The sequence below is a fragment of the Chelon labrosus genome (genome assembly GCF_963514085.1).
Source record: "Chelon labrosus genome assembly, chromosome: 5".
NCBI classification, from domain to species: domain Eukaryota; kingdom Metazoa; phylum Chordata; class Actinopteri; order Mugiliformes; family Mugilidae; genus Chelon; species Chelon labrosus.
This window is the reverse complement of record NC_140341.1, coordinates 3,514,953-3,533,158: the sequence shown is the minus strand read 5'-3', so window position 1 is coordinate 3,533,158 and position 18,206 is coordinate 3,514,953. Positions and strand designations below refer to the sequence as shown.

The following is an 18,206-nucleotide window of genomic DNA, read 5'->3' as shown; positions in this document are numbered from 1 at the left end:
TTTGGGGGCGTTCCTGTGTTGGCTCTAAGGGAGGAACTTGACTCTGAGTCTGTCTGTGCTGTGGTCAGTCTGTCTCTTCTCAGGGGGGGAAGCAAAATAAGAAAAAAAAAAATCTGTCGAACTTATACATACTTTGAATTTTAGTCAGCTGCTGCTCACTTCTGTGCAGCTTAAAAAAAAAAGAACTCGGAGTCATTTCTAGTTTGGAAAGAAGGAAAAAAAAAAGTGGGTGTTGCAGAGTGAAGTGGAGACCAGAAAGCCAGTCCCGGGGCAGGACCTGACATTGCGTCGCCAAGAGTCCGGAGGCTGAGGTTTTTCAGTGCGGACACTTCTGGGAAACTCTCCAAAGCGCAGATTTGCCAAAGAGGGGAAACCTGGGGAGAGACACGGCCGCGTTTTTTTTTCTTTCTTTTCTGCCCGGTCTCCAGTTTCCAGCGACGTTTCTTGCATTTTATCCGAGGTTCCTTCCTCAGAGGACCACCTCACGGTTTGCTGGGAATAAACAATGCCTGAGGATTAAACGGATGAGGAGTTAATAAGTTATTAGGAGCTAAACTGACCGCGTGTTATTATTAGTTTTTTTTTTCTTTTCTTTTTGGAGATGTGACGGGGTCTTCATTCATTTTATCCGGTGCTGAGGGATTATGCAACTCCACCTCTGGATGTTTGTGCAGCAGAGATGATCCATACTCCTGATCTCCTGTTATTATTATAGGCGACTTGTAAACGGATGTGTTGATGAGATGAAGCTCTTGATATAAGCCTTTACGCACACTCTTACTCGCCTCTTCTGTCAAACAAAGAGCAGACAGGGAAGTGAGTTTCCTCAGGAGAAGGCATGCTCTGAAAGTTACCACTGGTTGACTGTTGCGCGCCGCTCCTGCGCACTGTACCTCTTCATCTGGAATTAATTGATTAAACGAACCCAAATGCGCTAAAGACGCGACAGGATCGAGGCTCCACCACTGGATCTTTATCTTTCCCGGAGCGCAGTGTTCAGCCTACTTTGTTTTATTTCTGACATCTCAGCAGAATGAGGGCTTTTGTTCTGAGTTTAGCTCTGATATACCTGCTAACCTGGACCCAGGCGGACAGACAGACTCACCTCAAGCGACGCATCAGGCAGGGACGCGGCCAGCGGGGCGCAGCGGAGAGGGAGCGCCTGATCGGGCGTCCGCGCCCTGGATATGGTTCGGCAATCTCGGTGCACAGCTCCATGAGGGGAGAGGGTGTGCAGGCCGATGAGGGCGCTCCAGTTCGTGCCAGGACTGTGGCCGCACAGGGCAAAAGAGCAGGAGGTCAAGGTCTGGCGCTGAGGAGAGGGGTGGCCGGACAGATTGGCCTACCTCGTCAGGCAGACATGCTCCAAGATGAGGGCACTCCAGGAGCGAGGGCCAGGGTTGCCAGGATGCCCAGCAGCGCTGGGTCTCCAAACCTTCTGGCCAGTTTCGCAGGGAAGAACCGGGTCCTGGTGATCTCTGCGCCCCATGACTCAGACGGCTACTACCGCCTGATGATGTCTCTCCTGAAGCCAGATGTCTACTGCGAGCTCGCCGAGAGACACGTCCACCAGATCGTCATGTTCCACCAGGAAGGAGAGATGGGGGGCAAGGTGAGAAGGATCACCACGGAGGGGAAGGTGATGGAGGAGCCCCTGGACACCGCCCTCATCCCCAGACTCATGAGCTTCCTCAAGCTGGAGAAAGGTGAGCAATGAGGCATGAAAACAAAACGCAATGTCTGACACTGTTCACGCCGTGACCTGACTGCATGTGTTGACCCGCAGGTAAGTTTGGGATGGTGCTGCTGAAGAAGACCCTGCAGGTGGAGGAGAGGTACCCCTACCCGGTGAGGCTGGAGGCCATGTACGAGGTCATCGACCAGTCACCCATGAGGAAGCTGGAGAAGATTCGCCAGAAAGGGTTCGTCCAGAAGTGTAAAGGAGCAGGAGTGGAGGGTCAGGTAGAGGAGGGGACACTGGCAGGTGAGTCACACAAATGACCAAACAAGAACATGTCTTCTCTGTCTCTGATGTCCCAGTCTGTTTTACTTAGACTTTATTCATCCACATGGGAAATCACTTGGTCACAGAAGCTCAGTTGCACATAAAAAACACTCTGGAGAACCACTAGTAAAAGGAAAAAAAGGTGAAGATAGTTAAAAAAAGAAAAAGAAAATTGCTCAGGTATCACAGAAATGTATCTAAGAAACTTCTTCCCCACTTATTTATAATGGCAGTAGCACTTTCGCTTAAAAAGCAGCACCTCTTTCCAAACAGAGAAGCTCTGGAGTAATTCTCCTCCATTAATCAGCTTTATCCACGCTGAGAAATCAGATCCGATGTCAGTGCTTTCTGCCGATTATCCAGATTTAAGGAGACTTGTTTCCTGGCAAGCGAGGTCTGTGTTGCAAAATGTAAATAGAATTTATCAAATATTGTGAGCAGCTCAAACCGACTGAGACCCGCCTGCAGAAATCTCAGAGGCAAACCTTTCTAACGAAATAAAAGCGAAAACTCTCAGCGTGGCTGGATGCCACTAAAAGCTGTGATCTGAGCTCATGTAGGAAGTGATGTGATTATTCTAAATAAAACATTCATTGACTAGAAGGTAGTGTTTTGGATTAATTGTTGGCAAAGGTTTTGGATAGAAACTTATGATCTTTGTCTGTGTTTGTGGATCAGTTCCTGACACGCCTGTAGAGAGAAAACCTATGAAGAAGATCCCAAGAAAGCCCGTACAGGCCTCAACCACCACCACAACGACTACAACTACTACACGACCAACCACAACGACTACAACCACCACAACCACCCGACCCACAACAACCACAACCCGAGCAACAACAACCACAACAAAAGCTACAACAACAACAACAACCAAACCCACCACTACCACCACCAGAAGAACCACCACCACCACCACGAAAAGACCCACCACTACCACCACAACGACTACCGCTGCCCCCACTACCACCACCCAGAGACCAACCAGAGCCCAAACCACAGCCCCGTGGCTCCCAGTCCCGAGAACCACCGCCGATCCCTACTACTACAGTCGCAGAGAGCGGGAGAGGGAGCGGCACCTGGCTAAGACCACCCCGTCTGGAGACAACCGCACCGACAAGGATGGGCGAGATCCGCACGGCCGCAAGCTGGTCCCCGCCACGCAGAAACCCTCCAAGATCAAACCCAGCAAGAGGAAAAATGGAGGAGAGAAGGTGACTCAGAGTAATTTGGTTCCTTCTGTATATAGAGACAACTAAACCTATGAAAAATATGAGTACATAAACAACATGATAATTAGTTTGGGGAATATAAATGACAAAGCTACTAAAATGTCACCCAAGGGCTCAAAATGCAATAATTTGTCTTTTTCTTTTGATCGTTTTCTTTCATTCCTCTTGTGTTGTTTAGATTATTGTTTGCTTCATAACAGAGTTCATACAGGGCTCTGGAGAGCACCATACAAATTAAAGTGATTAACAACACGTCCTCTCTCGTGTGTGCAGGTGCTGACCAACGAGTACGAGGACAGGTACGAACCGAGCAGGCCGACGGCGAGCGACCCCGAGGAGACGGAGTCCATCACCAACGTCAGTCCGACCAAGAGGGCCAAGGGCAAGCACGACAAGAAGAGGAAGAAGAGTGACAAGGCCGCAAAGAAGGCGGAGAGGAGGGGAGGAAAAGCGGGGAAGGAGGGAAAGATCGGGGGAAAGAAGAACGGGAAGAAGGTGTCAAAGTACCCAGAGAAAGAGGACTTCCCGAAGCCCACCAAGAAGCCGACGCCTCCTCCGAAGGGATCTCTGGCCTCCTTCCTGGATTACTTTGAGAACAGGAGGCGGCTGCTGGTAAATAACTGCTTCTCCTTAAACCTTGGGCCAGAGAGAAACGTTAGTGCTCAGATAAAGCTCAGAAGGGAACAAAATATATCCAAAAGCTCACTTATTATCTTATATGTATCTCACCAGGCATAGACTCCACCCAAGAGATGGTCCAACCAGCAACAGAACAGAGAGATGAGATATGACATGTTTATTTGTGAGCTTTAGCTTTAGCTTTGACTTGATTACCTCCTGACGATACCAGACTAGAAGTTTCCACCTGCTTCCAGACTTAAAGCTAAGCTAAGCTAATAGACAGATGAAATCAGTATCAGTATTCTCAGGACAATTAGAGGTGACCAAAGAAACTGGTTTGTTGTCTGGAAACTAGTTTCTGGTTTTTGTTGCTGAACCTTGTGATCAACAACTACAGTAAAACACAGGACTGAGCATCACCAGAGAGAAATGTGACTCAAGATGTTACTGATCTTAATCAGAAGGCGATTGTCTCAAATTAACCTGAATATGAACTCTGAAGAGGAAATACTGAGACAGAAAATAAACACTGTGTCTGAGGAATAGAAGGGTTGCCAGAACAGAGCCCTGAGGAACACCTCCAGATAAAGTTAGAGCAGATAAGATAAGATAAGACATGTTTATTAATCCCACGTATGGGAAATTTCCTTGTCACAGTAGCATGGAATTTGGCAAAAACAAATGTGAAAAATATATACAAAAAATATACAAAAAAAATAACAATACTCTGAAAAAATATAGAGAGAAAAAAACTAGAAATATAAAGACATTCTGTATATACAGTGTGGTGGTGGAATAAACTTTACAAATAAATAGTTGCTTAAACTTTGAAAAAACAAAACAAAACTATGAAAACAGCATCCACTTCCTGTAAATAATCAGTTTTCAGTTTGACTCCAGGAGAAGAACTGAGAATAGGGTTAGAGTTAGTGTTAGATTAAACATGCTGAATATTAAGAAACGGTTCCATTCATCAGGAGTTTGTAGACGATGCCAAGCATGGCTTCTGTTGCAGAACGGACGTCATGTGACACTTCGTTAGTTCCAAGTTGAATAACTGCGGTTTAAAACTCAGGACTGAGCATCGCCTGAGAAGAGGGTGTTAGTGATCTTAATCAGAGTGTGATTATCTCAAAATAAACTCTTAAGAAGAAATACTGAGACGGAAAATATGAAGACACTGGATGTGTGTGAGGAATAGAAGGGGTCCCAGAGCAGAACCCTGAGGAACACCTCCAAATTGAGTCAGGGCAGCTTCCACTTCCTGTTAATGCAATTTATCACCTTTCAGTCTGAGTGCAGGAGAAGAACTGAGTATAGATTAAACATGGTGAATATTAAAAGAATGTTCCACTGACAGGAAGTTGGAATGAAGACGGGATGTCCTGAATTGTTTTAAAATGAACATATACGGGTTATTTTTGTTTGTGATTTTAGCTTAAATCATCAGCTTTCATCCGTACTGATCGGGACTAGAAATCAACGACCCATTGATCAGGGATCCAACAGGAACGTCTGCTGAACCCGTCGTATACCACAGTCGTAAATACTTGGACGCTCCAAATCACTTCCACCGAAACATCTGCATTAACTTGTTTCTTGTTGCTGTGATGGAGTTTGTTTTCCAAAATATGAGCACTGAAAGGAATAACAAATCTCAACATCTGGACAAGTGATGTGTTTTTGATTCACTTAATTCACTCAACCAAGCGTTAAGCATCTCAGTGCACCGGGGTCATGTACTCGCCCTCCCCTTTTTATTCTCTAAAATGCGGTGCTAAGTAAGTGTTATGCACTACGTCCATCCTCCAGCTATTCGCCAGGCTGCACAGCTGCGTGCCGACAGACTGCGTGTCTCTGTTTTGCAGCCGGTATGGCTTCTTATCACAGCAGTGGTGTGGGCAGGCTGGGAAAATATGCCCCCCCACCCGTCCTCCGCCTGCAGGTTAATGTAAACACCACTTCTGCAGCACTCGGCGGATGTCTGTGGGTGTTTCATGGCATATACACAACACACTAACCTCCCTCCCTCCCTCCCTCTTTCTCCCCCATCCCTCCCTCCCTCTAGCTGATTACGTCCCCCAGTGAGGAGAACAGCATGTATGTGCAGCAGAGGGATGAGTACCTGGAGTCCGTGTGTGAGATGGCCATCAGGAAAGTCTCGATCATCACCATCTTTGGCTCCCTGGCCAACTCCACCATGAAAATTGACCACTACCAGATAGGTAAGGAGGTACACACGCAGTCCTCAAACAGGGAGGACTGCAAAAATGCTTCACTCGCCAGACTGCAGCTGCTGAGTCAACGTTGAATAGTTGTTTGTGATGATCTGAATTCACAGTAGATGTTCTCCAGACGCCTGAACGTCATTAATATCCTGATGCGACTTCCTGCAGCTGCAACTAAACTAGTTTGAGGCTCCTTGAAGACGTTCCAGCACTAATCCACGGGGCTTTCGGTTCTAAATTACTAGATTAGCTTTTTATTTCAGAAGAACTGTGGGTTTTCGGATTATCCTGCATAGTTTTGATCTTCTTTGCACATACAGCGCGTCTGTGAAGGTTCCCGGTCGTCCAGGTCATGGTATATCCACAAAACCAAAGCTGAAACAAGAGCAACTTGGCTTGTAGAGTGTCTTGAAGATGTTTAGCCACTCATCCAAGTAATTTCTTTGCTTTTAAATGACTAAGTGGGGAGAGTAGTGTCTTTGTTTTTTGGATATGTCTAACAGAAGATTAATGATCAGAAACTCTTAAGACTCGAGGCGTGAATGAGGAGGTGAAACTTCTTTTAGACATACCGTGACCTGGATGACTGAGAATCTTAGATATCTACTGCAGGACTCTTTCCTTCCATCTGCAGCACCTAGATTTTAGTAAACTGTAATCTTAACTGCAGTCTTGTCCCCTGAACCGTTCTCTGCTCCTGAAACAACCAGTGTCAGTTATTCTGTCACTGAAAAACATCTTCTATAACATTAGAAGTAAAGTGCAAGTGATTGTTTTCTAAATATTCCAGTTTGTTTCCAAAATCCTGTGGCTGCAGAGAGTTCAGCAGAAGTAATGCTGGGTGAAAGTGTCCCATTGTCAGAGGGTCAGGGTTAGAGAGGTGTCACTGTGCCACGTCTCCTGTCTCGTCCTGGTTTTGTCTTCTGTGCACCGTGTCAAAGTGGATGTTTTCTGCAGGGATCAGAATGTCCTCTGGCTCTGCCAAAGCCACAGGACCGTCTCTGTCCAGGTGGCGATGAGCAGAGATGACTTCTGACTCCTCAGCTGACTACTGTGATAGATAGATAGATAGATAGATAGATAGATAGATAGATAGATAGATAGATGGATGATGGATGGATGGATGGATGGATGGATGGATGGACGGAAGGATGATGGATGGATGGATGGATGGAAGGAAGGAAGAAGGGAAGGGAAGGGAAGGGAAGGGAAGGAAGGAAGGAAGGATGGATGGATGGATGGATGGAAGGAAGGAAGGAAGGATGGATGGATGGATGGAAGGAAGGAAGGAAGGAAGAAGGGAAGGAAGGAAGGAAGGATGGATGGATGGATGGAAGGAAGGATGGAAGGATGGATGGATGGATGGATGGAAGGAAGGAAGGAAGGATGGAAGGATGGATGGATGGAAGGAAGGATGGAAGGAAGGAAGGAAGGATGGAAGGAAGGAAGGACGGATGGTTGGATGATAGATAGATAGATAGATAGATAGATAGATATCATAAATATTAAATGTATAAACATCATATGCAGGTGTAAGATTTTAAAATAGGGAATGGAAATGATGGATAGATAGTGTGTATGTGTAGAGAACTATGTTATATACAATATACAGATATATAGCAGTACGTGTATAAACTGTATAAAATAGATGAGATATGTAAGTTATGTTTCTGTGACATGTTACTAAAAACTAAGAACCAGGCTCCAATAAGAAATGTGCAGAGGTCTGTACCACATGCATGAGGGGGAGGGGGGGAGGGAGGGAGGGAGCCCAGCCAGAGTACATACCTTCCCTGTGCATCATCCCAAACAAGGGGGCAGATCTGTCTCCTCCAGAGATGCTTAATTCATCACACGCACTCAGAATAGAATTATGACAGCTCTGGAGAAACTCCCTCTCTTTAAACTACTGGTTGAAAAGCACAACAACAGTAAAACCACTGCCGCGCTGCCGCTTTTAGGAGGTGTGCAGAGTCATCTCTTTACGGGCCGTCCCAAACCGCCGGTCGGCGGGTGTTAAACATCGAGACACGCTAAGCCGCTTTGCACAAGTTTACGAGTTTTATCCAGAAGGAATGCTGGAAGGAAAAAGAAAAGGGTCTGAGGTGACGTCGGCCGCCCCCGCCCGCAGACGGGGCTCGGTTACACTTTTGTTCCGCTCACCGGTCGGCTGGACGGTCAGTGCGTGTGTGCATAAACCGGGATTACTCATGTTGTGGGGACGTAAATCTGTTCACACAATGACTTTGGTCATTTTTTGGGGACGAAAAAACCAAGAAGTTCTCGTATTTTAGAATATTTATATTTAGCCTTGGTCTGGGCTAAGGTTGGCTCTGGGTTAAAGGTTATGGAGATGAATGCATGTGAACAAACTGTATATAAACAAGTGGTCCTTTCAGTGCGGCCCCTCCCGTGTTGTGTTCCTACATGTATCGGGGTTTTCCTCATTTGATTGCTCACATTACAGAGCAGACCACCCCAAAAAAAAAAAAAAAAAAGGAGTGCTGATTAAAGGCTTTGTCCTGTACGAACGCCAGCCGCTGTAAAATGTTCAGGCGTATGTCAGATCTCAGAGAATAAACGCCGCTCTCTGTCGATCAGCTCCGTTTTCCGCTATCTCCACAGACTCATTTTTCAAAGGAACATTGTTTCGGAGGCGCCAATGAAAAACACATTTGACTCTTCTCATGATTTATTTGATGGGAAAAGCGATTGTTCATCATGTTACATTAAGAGGTCTGACGGCCGTGGGACTCTCTCGCAGTTTGGCGTCGTCCTCTTTGAGCTTCCACTCCCAAAAGAGACATTTCTTGCAAAAATAAACCCGTCCCTAGGTTTATTAGAAAACGTTATGAGCCTGACAGATGTTTCCTCCTCTCTCCAGAGAACGATAAGCCCATGAAGGGTCTGCGTCAGGAGGATCTGGTGAACCAGGACCTGATCACGGAGCTGAGGAAGGAGTTCAGCATGACGTACGATGAGTTCTACATGGTCCTCACCGACACCGACATGAGAGTCAAGGTAAGGACTCCAACCCTGACCCTAGATCTTCTGCTTGAGGCGTGTCCGTCTCCTCTTCCTCTTTTGAAGGTGCGCCGGGCCGTCCCGCCTGCCTTCACTAAAACACTGTTTCAATTCACGCGACATGACATTTGCTCACCAGCTGTGTGTGCCAGGCTAAATGCACCGGAGCTGTTTTTGGACGGATCCATCAAAGAGGCCAGTGTTCGCTCCTCCGCTGACAGAGGCAGAGACAGGGGAGTCTGTGAATGGCATGCAGCGACGGAGAGAGGTGTGAAAGAGTTAGGACTTCAGGAGGAAGGTGTGAGAGTGTGTGTGCAGCTGGGTTATTTAGCATTTAGACTCTGTTCTGTTTAATGTTCAACTCCTTGAGCTGCTTCCCAGACGTTTCTCCTAAAGAAGGATTTGGATGTGGCCTCGTCACATTCGCTGACATGCTCCAAAACATCACTTCATCACTTTATTGGAAACAGTTGCACCATTGTTTCATTCAGCACAGCTCTCTTTTCATATCCTCTGTGCCTCATCCAGCTTTCCCCCAAAGTCACGATGAGTTATTCACCCTGTGGCTTCACCGCATTTGGGAGAGTCTGCCTGGTTCTTGACGATGTGTTTTCTTCTTTCATCAGCAATACTACGAGGTTCCCATCGCCATGAAGGCGGTGTTCGACTACATCGACACCTTCTCCTCCCGCATCCGAGAGATGGAGCAGCAGAAGAGAGACGGGGTCGTCTGCAAGAAAGAGGACAAGCCCAGGTCCTTGGAGAACTTCCTGTCCAGGTAAAGAGGGGCCTGACAAGAGTTTGAATATATTGTTACTGGAATGAATCCATTCTCTCTGAGCATGTCTGCTCCACGTGGAGTAAACATCAGGTGAGGAGAAACATGGAGGTAGAAAAACAAGATGAATCAAGATGGAATCCATGTGGACAGAGACGATGGAGACGTGGAGACATCTTGGACGTCTTCTAAGACTCTACACATGCAGGGTTGGAGGGAAAGTTGGGAAAAAACTTCTTCCTCCTTAACGTTCTTTTTCTTCCACTCCTCCACCACCTCCTCTGTCTCCTCCTCCTCCACTTCTTCTTCTTTTACTTCTTCTCTCCTCCTCCACCTCCCTTTTCTTCCGCTCTTCCTCCCCCTCAACTTCCTCCTTCTCCTTCTCCTTCCACTCCTCCACCTCCTCCACCTTCTTCTTCTCCTCCTCCATTCCTCTGTCTTCTTTTTCTTCTTCTACACCTCCTCCACCACATCCTCCTCCTCCTCCTCCACTCCCTCCCCCTTCTTCTTCTCTCCTCATCTGCCTCCACCTCCTTCTCCTTCCACTCCTCCACCTCCCTTTTCTTCTTCTTCTTCTTCTTCTTTTTCTATTCCTCCTCCACCTCCTTTTTCTTCCACTCCTCCTCCTCCACTTCCTTCTTCCTCTTCTTCTTATCCTCCTCTCATCCTCCTCTTCCATCTCCTTTTTCTTCCACTCTTCCTCCTCCACTTCCTTCCTCTTCTTCGTCTACTCCTCCTACACTACCTCCTTCTCCTTCTTCTCCTCCTCCTCCTCCACTTCCTCCTTCTTCTTCTACTTTTTCTTCTTCTTCTCCTCCTCTCCTCCTCCACCTCCACCTCCTTTTTCTTCCACTCTTCCTCCCCCTCAATGTCCTTCTTCTCCTAATTTCTTCTTCTTCTATCCATGTCCATGAATCCATGTGGACAGCAACGATGGAGACGTGGAGACATCTCGGCCATCTTCTAATACTCTGTCAATTCAGGATGGGATTCTTCTTCTTCTGTTATATTTCCAGCAGATTTGGTGCTTCACAGCAAGAGATGATTGCAGGAAAAAAATAGATCTAATTAAAAGTTTCTTGGGGACTGATTCTGCTCCTGCAAAGATCTGCCTGGCCAATCAAATCGTTTGGGGCGGGGCTTAATGTGGTGAAGGACAGAAGAGTAAGCATCTAGTTGAATTCTTTTTGCAACAAAATGGATCTGGTGGTAGGACTATCCAACTGGGTGCAGAGGGATCTATTTTTCTCTGCATTGGTTGAAACACTCCCCCATAATGAAATCCACATGGCATGTTACCAGACTCATTCTGATAAGCATTGAGCCTGGCTAGGCAAACTGCACATTCTTCAATCACTGATATTGTCTCTGTTGAGTGTTTAATAGTCAGAATTATTGGGTGGTCCCATCAGCCTGTTTCCACTTCCGTCAAACATCTGTTGCTCTGCTCGGTAATCGGCTGGACCACAATTTACAGTGATTATAAGCGCCGTTTGGCAGATTGCTCCGGCCCGTTTCCACAGAGATTAAAAGTAACATAAACCCCTGCCGGTCCGCAGGGCTGAATCACTGCAGTCGCATATTTGCATGGGATGTCTAAAGCAGACAGGCTGTCTTTTGTCGCCATGGAGACCTGAATTCCGCCTCATGATCACAGCGCGACGATCTGGCAGGTTTTTGACCATAATTCGGGGTTGTCACCCTCTGGCAGTAATAGTATGGGAATATGTAGCGTACAAGCACACACTGCTCGTCTGGGTAAAGAGCTTTCACTGCTGCGTCGAAAGTGCCACTTAAATCCAGGCTAAAATTTTCTGTGATTGTAGGTTCCGTTGGAGACGTCGCCTGTTCATCATCTCCGCTCCAAACGACGAGGAGTGGGCCTACCAGCAGCAGCTCTACGCCCTGAACAGCCAGGCCTGCAATCTGGGTGAGTCACCTCCAATAAACTAGTCACTTCAGCAAACTGTTACCTCACTTTCCCGAGGTCAGCTCAGCTGCTAAAAGCTCCACTATGTTCACTAGCCGAAGAAAAACAAGACGGGAAAGTTGGAGATTGGAAAAGTAAAGCAAAGAGCTTGAAAAACAAACACTAATACGGCTACATGAAACTCCTTCAGCTGCAAGAAGTGAGGGAGTCTTTAAAGCTGTGGAGCATCAAGTTACTTCACTCAGGACATTTCTTAATTAGTGCTCTAATTGATCAAGCAGCAGTGACGCAGTGGAAAGCAAGCAAGATCTAAAGTGTGGCACCTTGCAGAGGCCAGTTATATGCAGTGTAGTAGTAGTATAAGAAGAAGAAGAAGAAGAAGAAGGGGTAGGAAAAAAAGAAGAAGGGATACAAAGTAGAAGAAGACATACAAAGAAGAAGAAGAAGAAGGGATATGAAGAACAAGAACAAGAAGAATTGATACGAAGAAGAAGAAGAAGAAGTAGAAGGGATACGAAGAAGGATATGAAGAAGAAGAAGAAGAAGAAGAAGGGATATGAAGAAGAAGAGATATGAAGAAGAAGAAGAAGAAGAAGAAGAAGGGATACGAAGAAGAAGGAAATGAAGAAGAAGAAGGGATATGAAGAAGAAGACCAAGAAGAAGACTAAGGGATACAAAGAAGAACAGGAACAAGAAGAAAAAGAAGGGATACGAAGAAGAACAAGAAGGGATATGAAGAAGAAGAAGAAGAAGAAGGGATACGAAGAACAGATTTGTCTGCTCCCATGTTGATAAACTTCTTTTCACTGTACATTTAAAAAGTGATTTAGTAGTTTAAGTATTAATTTATTCAGTGCTGTCATGACTCTCTTCTACCTCTTATTCATCTTCTTCTTCTCTGGCTGTTTTCTGTCCTCTCTGGTTGGGTCACTCATGCTGACTGTTTTCAACTATTTCCTGTTGCTGCAGCACAGAAACAAACAGAGCGCCACTTCCTGGAAAGCCCCACCTGAAACAGAAAAAAACAAAACATTTTTTTACTGATGTGATTGTAAGTTTAAAACACTTAAACTGTCCTGAATTATTATTTCAGTGCTCGTGTTTGTCTGAGCTCCGACTGCAGACCAGAGCATTTGGATAATTACAGCTGGAAAGAAAAATAAACCTCTCTCGTTTACTAATGTTTTTAATGTAACCTGGACATGAGTCCTGTCAGCGCCTGCAAAATCACATAATGAAGCTGATCACACTGCAGTTAATCAACACAGATATCATGCATTCTGTATGTGTGTTAATGCACGTGCATGTAAATGTGCAGAGAGATCCCAGATGACAGAACTGGCAAATTCCGGTTCTGTTCTGTTCTGTTCTGCTCGGAGGCTAACAAGTTCCTCTCCTTCCCTGGCGACGGCCTTCTCAGCTGCCACTTACTCAACTTTTCCACTTTTACTTAACTGCTCTTACTGTACGTCTCTAAAGGAGACATTTATCTAAACTCCGCGAACCTCAACAACCTGACTCTTCTGACAGATTTATGTGAGATGAATGTAAACTTTAAATAGCCCACGGTGGACTTGGCTCTCAGGAAGACCAAACAAATGCTGTCATCAGGACTTTCTCCCCTCGTCCAGCCCTCTCATGCTTCAGTGTTGTTTATCTCCCCGACTCTCTCTTCTCTGTCACGTTGTTGACTGTTGGATGATCGGGGCGTGGATTTATTTGTCACGTTTATAACGCTGACACGTGCGCTCGTGAATCCTTTTGGATTACCAAAATAATCAAGTAGATTTAAGACTCTTTTTGATGCAAAAAATAGAATAAGTCCTCTAGATGGACATATCTAATGGCACCTCAAGAAAACAAAGCTGAAACAAGGACGACAGGGGCCTCATGTACAAAGACTTGCTTGGATTTCCTACTGAAACGTGGAGCACGCTCAGATCCAGAAGCACATTTCCTTTGTACATCCCAATTGAGCGCACGTCGTACCCGACCCCTCCCTGTCCACGCCCCCTTTTAAATATGCAAATTATATTTAAATTGACCCTGCAGCTAAGATTCCCCTCTCTGCACGATCAGAAAATGAAAACATAAGAATGAATAAGACGGGAAAAAAGAAGAACTTCACAGAAAGCCAACTGGAGACGCTACTCATTGGAGTGGAGGCAAAAATGTCCTCCACGCGCCACAATGTTGGTTAATTGCATTTGCGCATCACATATGATCTGTATATTGATCAAATGGACATGTTTCCTGTTGACTTTCTCAAATTCATCATGTGATGGTGCTTTTATAGCAATGTGTGTGCAGTCGATAGCTCCGATTACATTCGGAAAACCGGCTCTTGCTGCAAACTGCTCTTTAATGTTGACCTGTTCAGATGCATTGTGGGATTTTGATACACCTGACATTTACGACATTTCCCAGCATCACCTCTAAGTGTCGCCAAAGGATCAACAGCTGTAGAAGCCAGCGTACGCCAGCCATGACGTTGGCGTAGGCACGTACAAGTTCGCAGAGATTTCACTCTTGAACTTTTCCGTGAACAAGAACGTACGGAATGTTTTTGTGCGTACGCACCTTTCGTACACAAGGCCCCTGGACTCTACAAGGGTTTCTTGAAGTTGTTTCAACGCTCATTTCATTTCTTTTAGAAATGAAAAAGCTACTTGAACCCTTGAAATCCTTGCAGCGCCCTGTTGTCCTGGTTTCAGCCTTGTTTTTTTGGGGGTTTTTTTGGATTTACCATGACCTTGATCACTGAGACATCTAACAGTACCATTTTCTAATAACAGATAGTTTGCAAAAGGTTTTCCGGTGGAATGCTTGCAGGTTTATTAATGACGAATAAATCATGAGCAATTTAAAAAGATAGGATTCGAGTAAGGACAAGTTTTGAGTTTTTTTTAAAAGCTCTTCCTATTGTCCAAATTTGACCTGTCTCCATTGTTTCTATATCACATAATTTGACATAAATGTGGCTCTACTGCCGTGGATCCCGCTAAGAAGTGTCCAATGTATATAGTAATACCACAGTGTTAGACGATGCATTTTATTTTAGGCTTTTGGAGGACATTTTGCTGCGTTTTACTCTGTGTTCTTTGTTAGGGTTCTGTGAGTTAAGTGTTTTCCATACAGTAGATGGTTGTCAGCACGCTTCCAAGTTGGAGATGCATAAAGAAATACCTGTAATTACCACAGACTGTAGATGGACGGTGGAACTGCTCCTGAAAAGTGAAGCCAAAGCAGGTAGAGCTCCCCCTGGTGGCTGGCTGCAGTATAGGTCATAAGCTCCACCCCCTGCATGTTAGTGGGCGGGACTTGGGCCGAACTAAAACACGTCAGGTAGTTAATATAATGTTGATGCATGTTCGAGTGTCAATCTTTTGGATAAGTTTTGTTTTAGTTAGTCATTCTGTAGAAACACAATGTGACATAACAGCGACTTACCAGTTGCCATGCCAACCGCTCCATAGGTCTGGGTGGGGCATCGATATCACGGCACCGCGTGGCTCCACCCTTGGACCGTACTGATCAGACTCTGCCTCCGAACTCGCGAGATGGCGCCGCCTGTATCCCCGGGAAAATAGCGTCACTTTGGCCAATACAAGGAAGTGGAGACGTGTCATCCATATTTATATACAGTCTATGGTGATTACACTCAATGGAGGTCATGTGATAGATTCAGGGGTGACCTACAAAGACGGTGCAGCAAATATGCGAGCCTCACAACCAAAGAAGTTCTGATCTGTGTTGCATCAAGACTAGGAATCCTTACCCTTTAACTCTGACATCAGTTTGCATGAATGCACTCTATCTTTCTGACTATAGAGCCGTATCAGCAGGTCCCAGATCAGGTTCTGTGAGGACTTTTTTCCCCTCGTGTGTTGCTCTAGGCCCGGGCTGGCACCCAGGGCTGCCACCCCTCCGCCCCCCTCCCCCCTTTACGTGCTGCAGACAAAGGCCCGTCCTGCTGACTGGGCTGAAGGCCTGAGAGTTTGATCCTGGTATTCAGCACTTGGCGCTCGGAGAGTAAAGCCGGCGCTCTCCTGGGTTTAATGTGGCTTTTTTTTTTTTTTTTTTCGCTTCAGAGGAAGCAGCTTTTTTGGCTGGGCTCTCCAGACCTCCGCCACGTTCTCCTCCCTTCACCTAGAGACAAGTGCTCAGGATGGCTCCAATAACAAACAAGCCAGAGTAAAATCAGCCTGGACGAGCCGAAAAAAGGAGGACGGATCAAAAACAGTCGCCGGCGTGTTACAGACACGCTGTTCTAGTTGTGAGGCTGGCTGTTCCCTGTCTAACATATTTCTCGCTCTCTCTCTCTGATGTGTGTTGCCATGGTGACGTAGGTCTGAGGCACATCGCCATCCTGAAGTTGGTTGGCACTGAGACGCTAGATATGGGCGGAGTCCTGGAGCTCTATCCCATCAATGGTAAGAACTTTCTGGAGCAAACACGACAAACACACACACACACACCCACACACACACACGCACACACACACACACAGAGCCTCCATTTATGCACATAGTGCCTCCTTTTACTCAACGTTAACACCACGGCTACAAACTGACATTCACCTCACCAGCTCCCCTTTGAAAGGGCCGGCGTTCCTCGTGTTACAAGTCCAAAAAAATAAATAATAAAAAATGTTGACCTAGATCTGGCCTCTCTATGCAAAACCAGAATCCCAATCAGTCCAGAAAAAATCCTGCAAAGGTGTTCCTGAAACATAATGAGCCACAACATTATGACCATTGACAGGAGAAGTGAATAAAATTGACCATCTTGTGACAACTCAGTGTTCTGCACGGAAACTTCTGGACCTGGCATTCATTGGTGTGGATGTTACTTAGACATGTAGCACCCACCTAGACCAGACCAGGCACCCCCACCCCATAGCAATGACATCCCCAGCAGGATGCAGCCACAAAAACACTAAAAAAAAACATGAAGAACAGCACAAGGTGTTGACCTGGCCTCCAAATTCACTAGATCCCAAACTGATCAAGTATCTGTGGGATGATCCACAGAGGACCCTCCCCAACAACATTCTGTTACCAGACACCACAGGACACCCTCAGAAGGCCCATGTCCATTCTCTGATGAGTCACCACAAGGGAGACCTGCACAATATTAGGAGGGTGGTCATAATGTTGCGGCTGATTAGTGTATGTACTATTACGTCTGGAAGTAGTAAGTATGTGAATAAATAGACACATTATGTTGTGTAAGTTGTACAAAATGTTAAAATAATGAATATGAACTATTATGGCGTGGGTGGGATGTTGGTTGGGAGTTTCCGTGGTGGAGAGCATCAACAGCAACCATCTCCATGCAACCACGCTGAAACAAAATGATTTACTCATCTTTTCTTTCTTCCTGATACGATCCGGTCAAGAGAACTTTTCTATCAAACAGTAATCTCTCTGGGAAAACACAAATATGAGTCAGGCCTGTGTAAATCTAGACCTGTTGACAGTGGACTGCTGCTTTTGACATTTGAGCTCAGCGTGAGTGGGGAAAATGTCAAACAGGTCCGCAGAGGACAGCGCGCCTGAGAAAATAAATCCTGTCATAAATGCATCATCCCTAACCTGAATCCCTTTCCCCCGGGTCCAGGGAGCGCCACCGTGGAGCGGGAAGGCCTGTCAGCCACGCTGGTGAAGGACATGAGGAACTACTTCCAGGTCAGCCCGGAGTACTTCTCCATGCTGCTGGTGGGGAAGGACGGCAACGTGAAGTCCTGGTACCCGTCGCCCATGTGGTCCATGGCCATCATCTACGACCTGGTGGACTCCATGCAGCTCCGCAGGCAGGAGATGGCCATCCAGCAGTCGCTCGGCATGCGCTGCCCCGAGGACGAGTACGGCGGCTACGGCTACCACCAGCACGGATACGAGCGCGGTTACCAGGACGGCTATCACCAGGGCTACGGTTACTAACAGGTTGTTTTTTGTTTTTGTTTTTCCATCTTTCCTTCCCATCATCCACCAGGCAGTCGTCACAGACGGAACGAGCTCGTCGAATGTTTTGTAGCACTTAGTGAAAGCCTCAGCGCCGCTTTCACCTACCAGTTCATTTTGATATACACTATAATAGCATAGTCTGCTGCAGGTATTGGCATCACTTCATTAACCAGAGCTCGTTAACCAGGTTCTGTCATCGTCACTTTACTCCAGGTCAACCTGACTCCCTCGTAAACTTCATCACAGACCTTTATTTTGTAGATAACGGCCTAAAAATGATATTTATTGGACATCTGTTGCATTTGAGGCGCTTTTAAGAAGCTGTCACATTATTTCTTGTAAAGTTTCTGTTGCTATCCAGTGTTCTTATTTATACTCCATTGGCTCTATGACAAATAAACATTTGTTTACTACCAAA

General features: G+C 46.0%; 1 protein-coding gene across 1 annotated transcript; it reads left to right on the top strand.

The window, feature by feature from the left end:
• Positions 1-97: 97 nt before the first annotated feature.
• On the top strand, positions 98-18,206 carry ccdc80 (coiled-coil domain containing 80). The gene is made up of 10 exons (XM_084545022.1): positions 98-1,706; positions 1,787-1,984; positions 2,684-3,219; positions 3,511-3,849; positions 5,927-6,083; positions 8,971-9,107; positions 9,737-9,888; positions 11,715-11,818; positions 16,169-16,252; positions 17,442-18,206. The coding sequence occupies exons 1-10, from the start codon at positions 1,034-1,036 to the stop codon at positions 17,762-17,764; spliced, it is 2,703 nt and encodes a 900-aa protein (XP_084401148.1). The 5' UTR covers positions 98-1,033; the 3' UTR covers positions 17,765-18,206.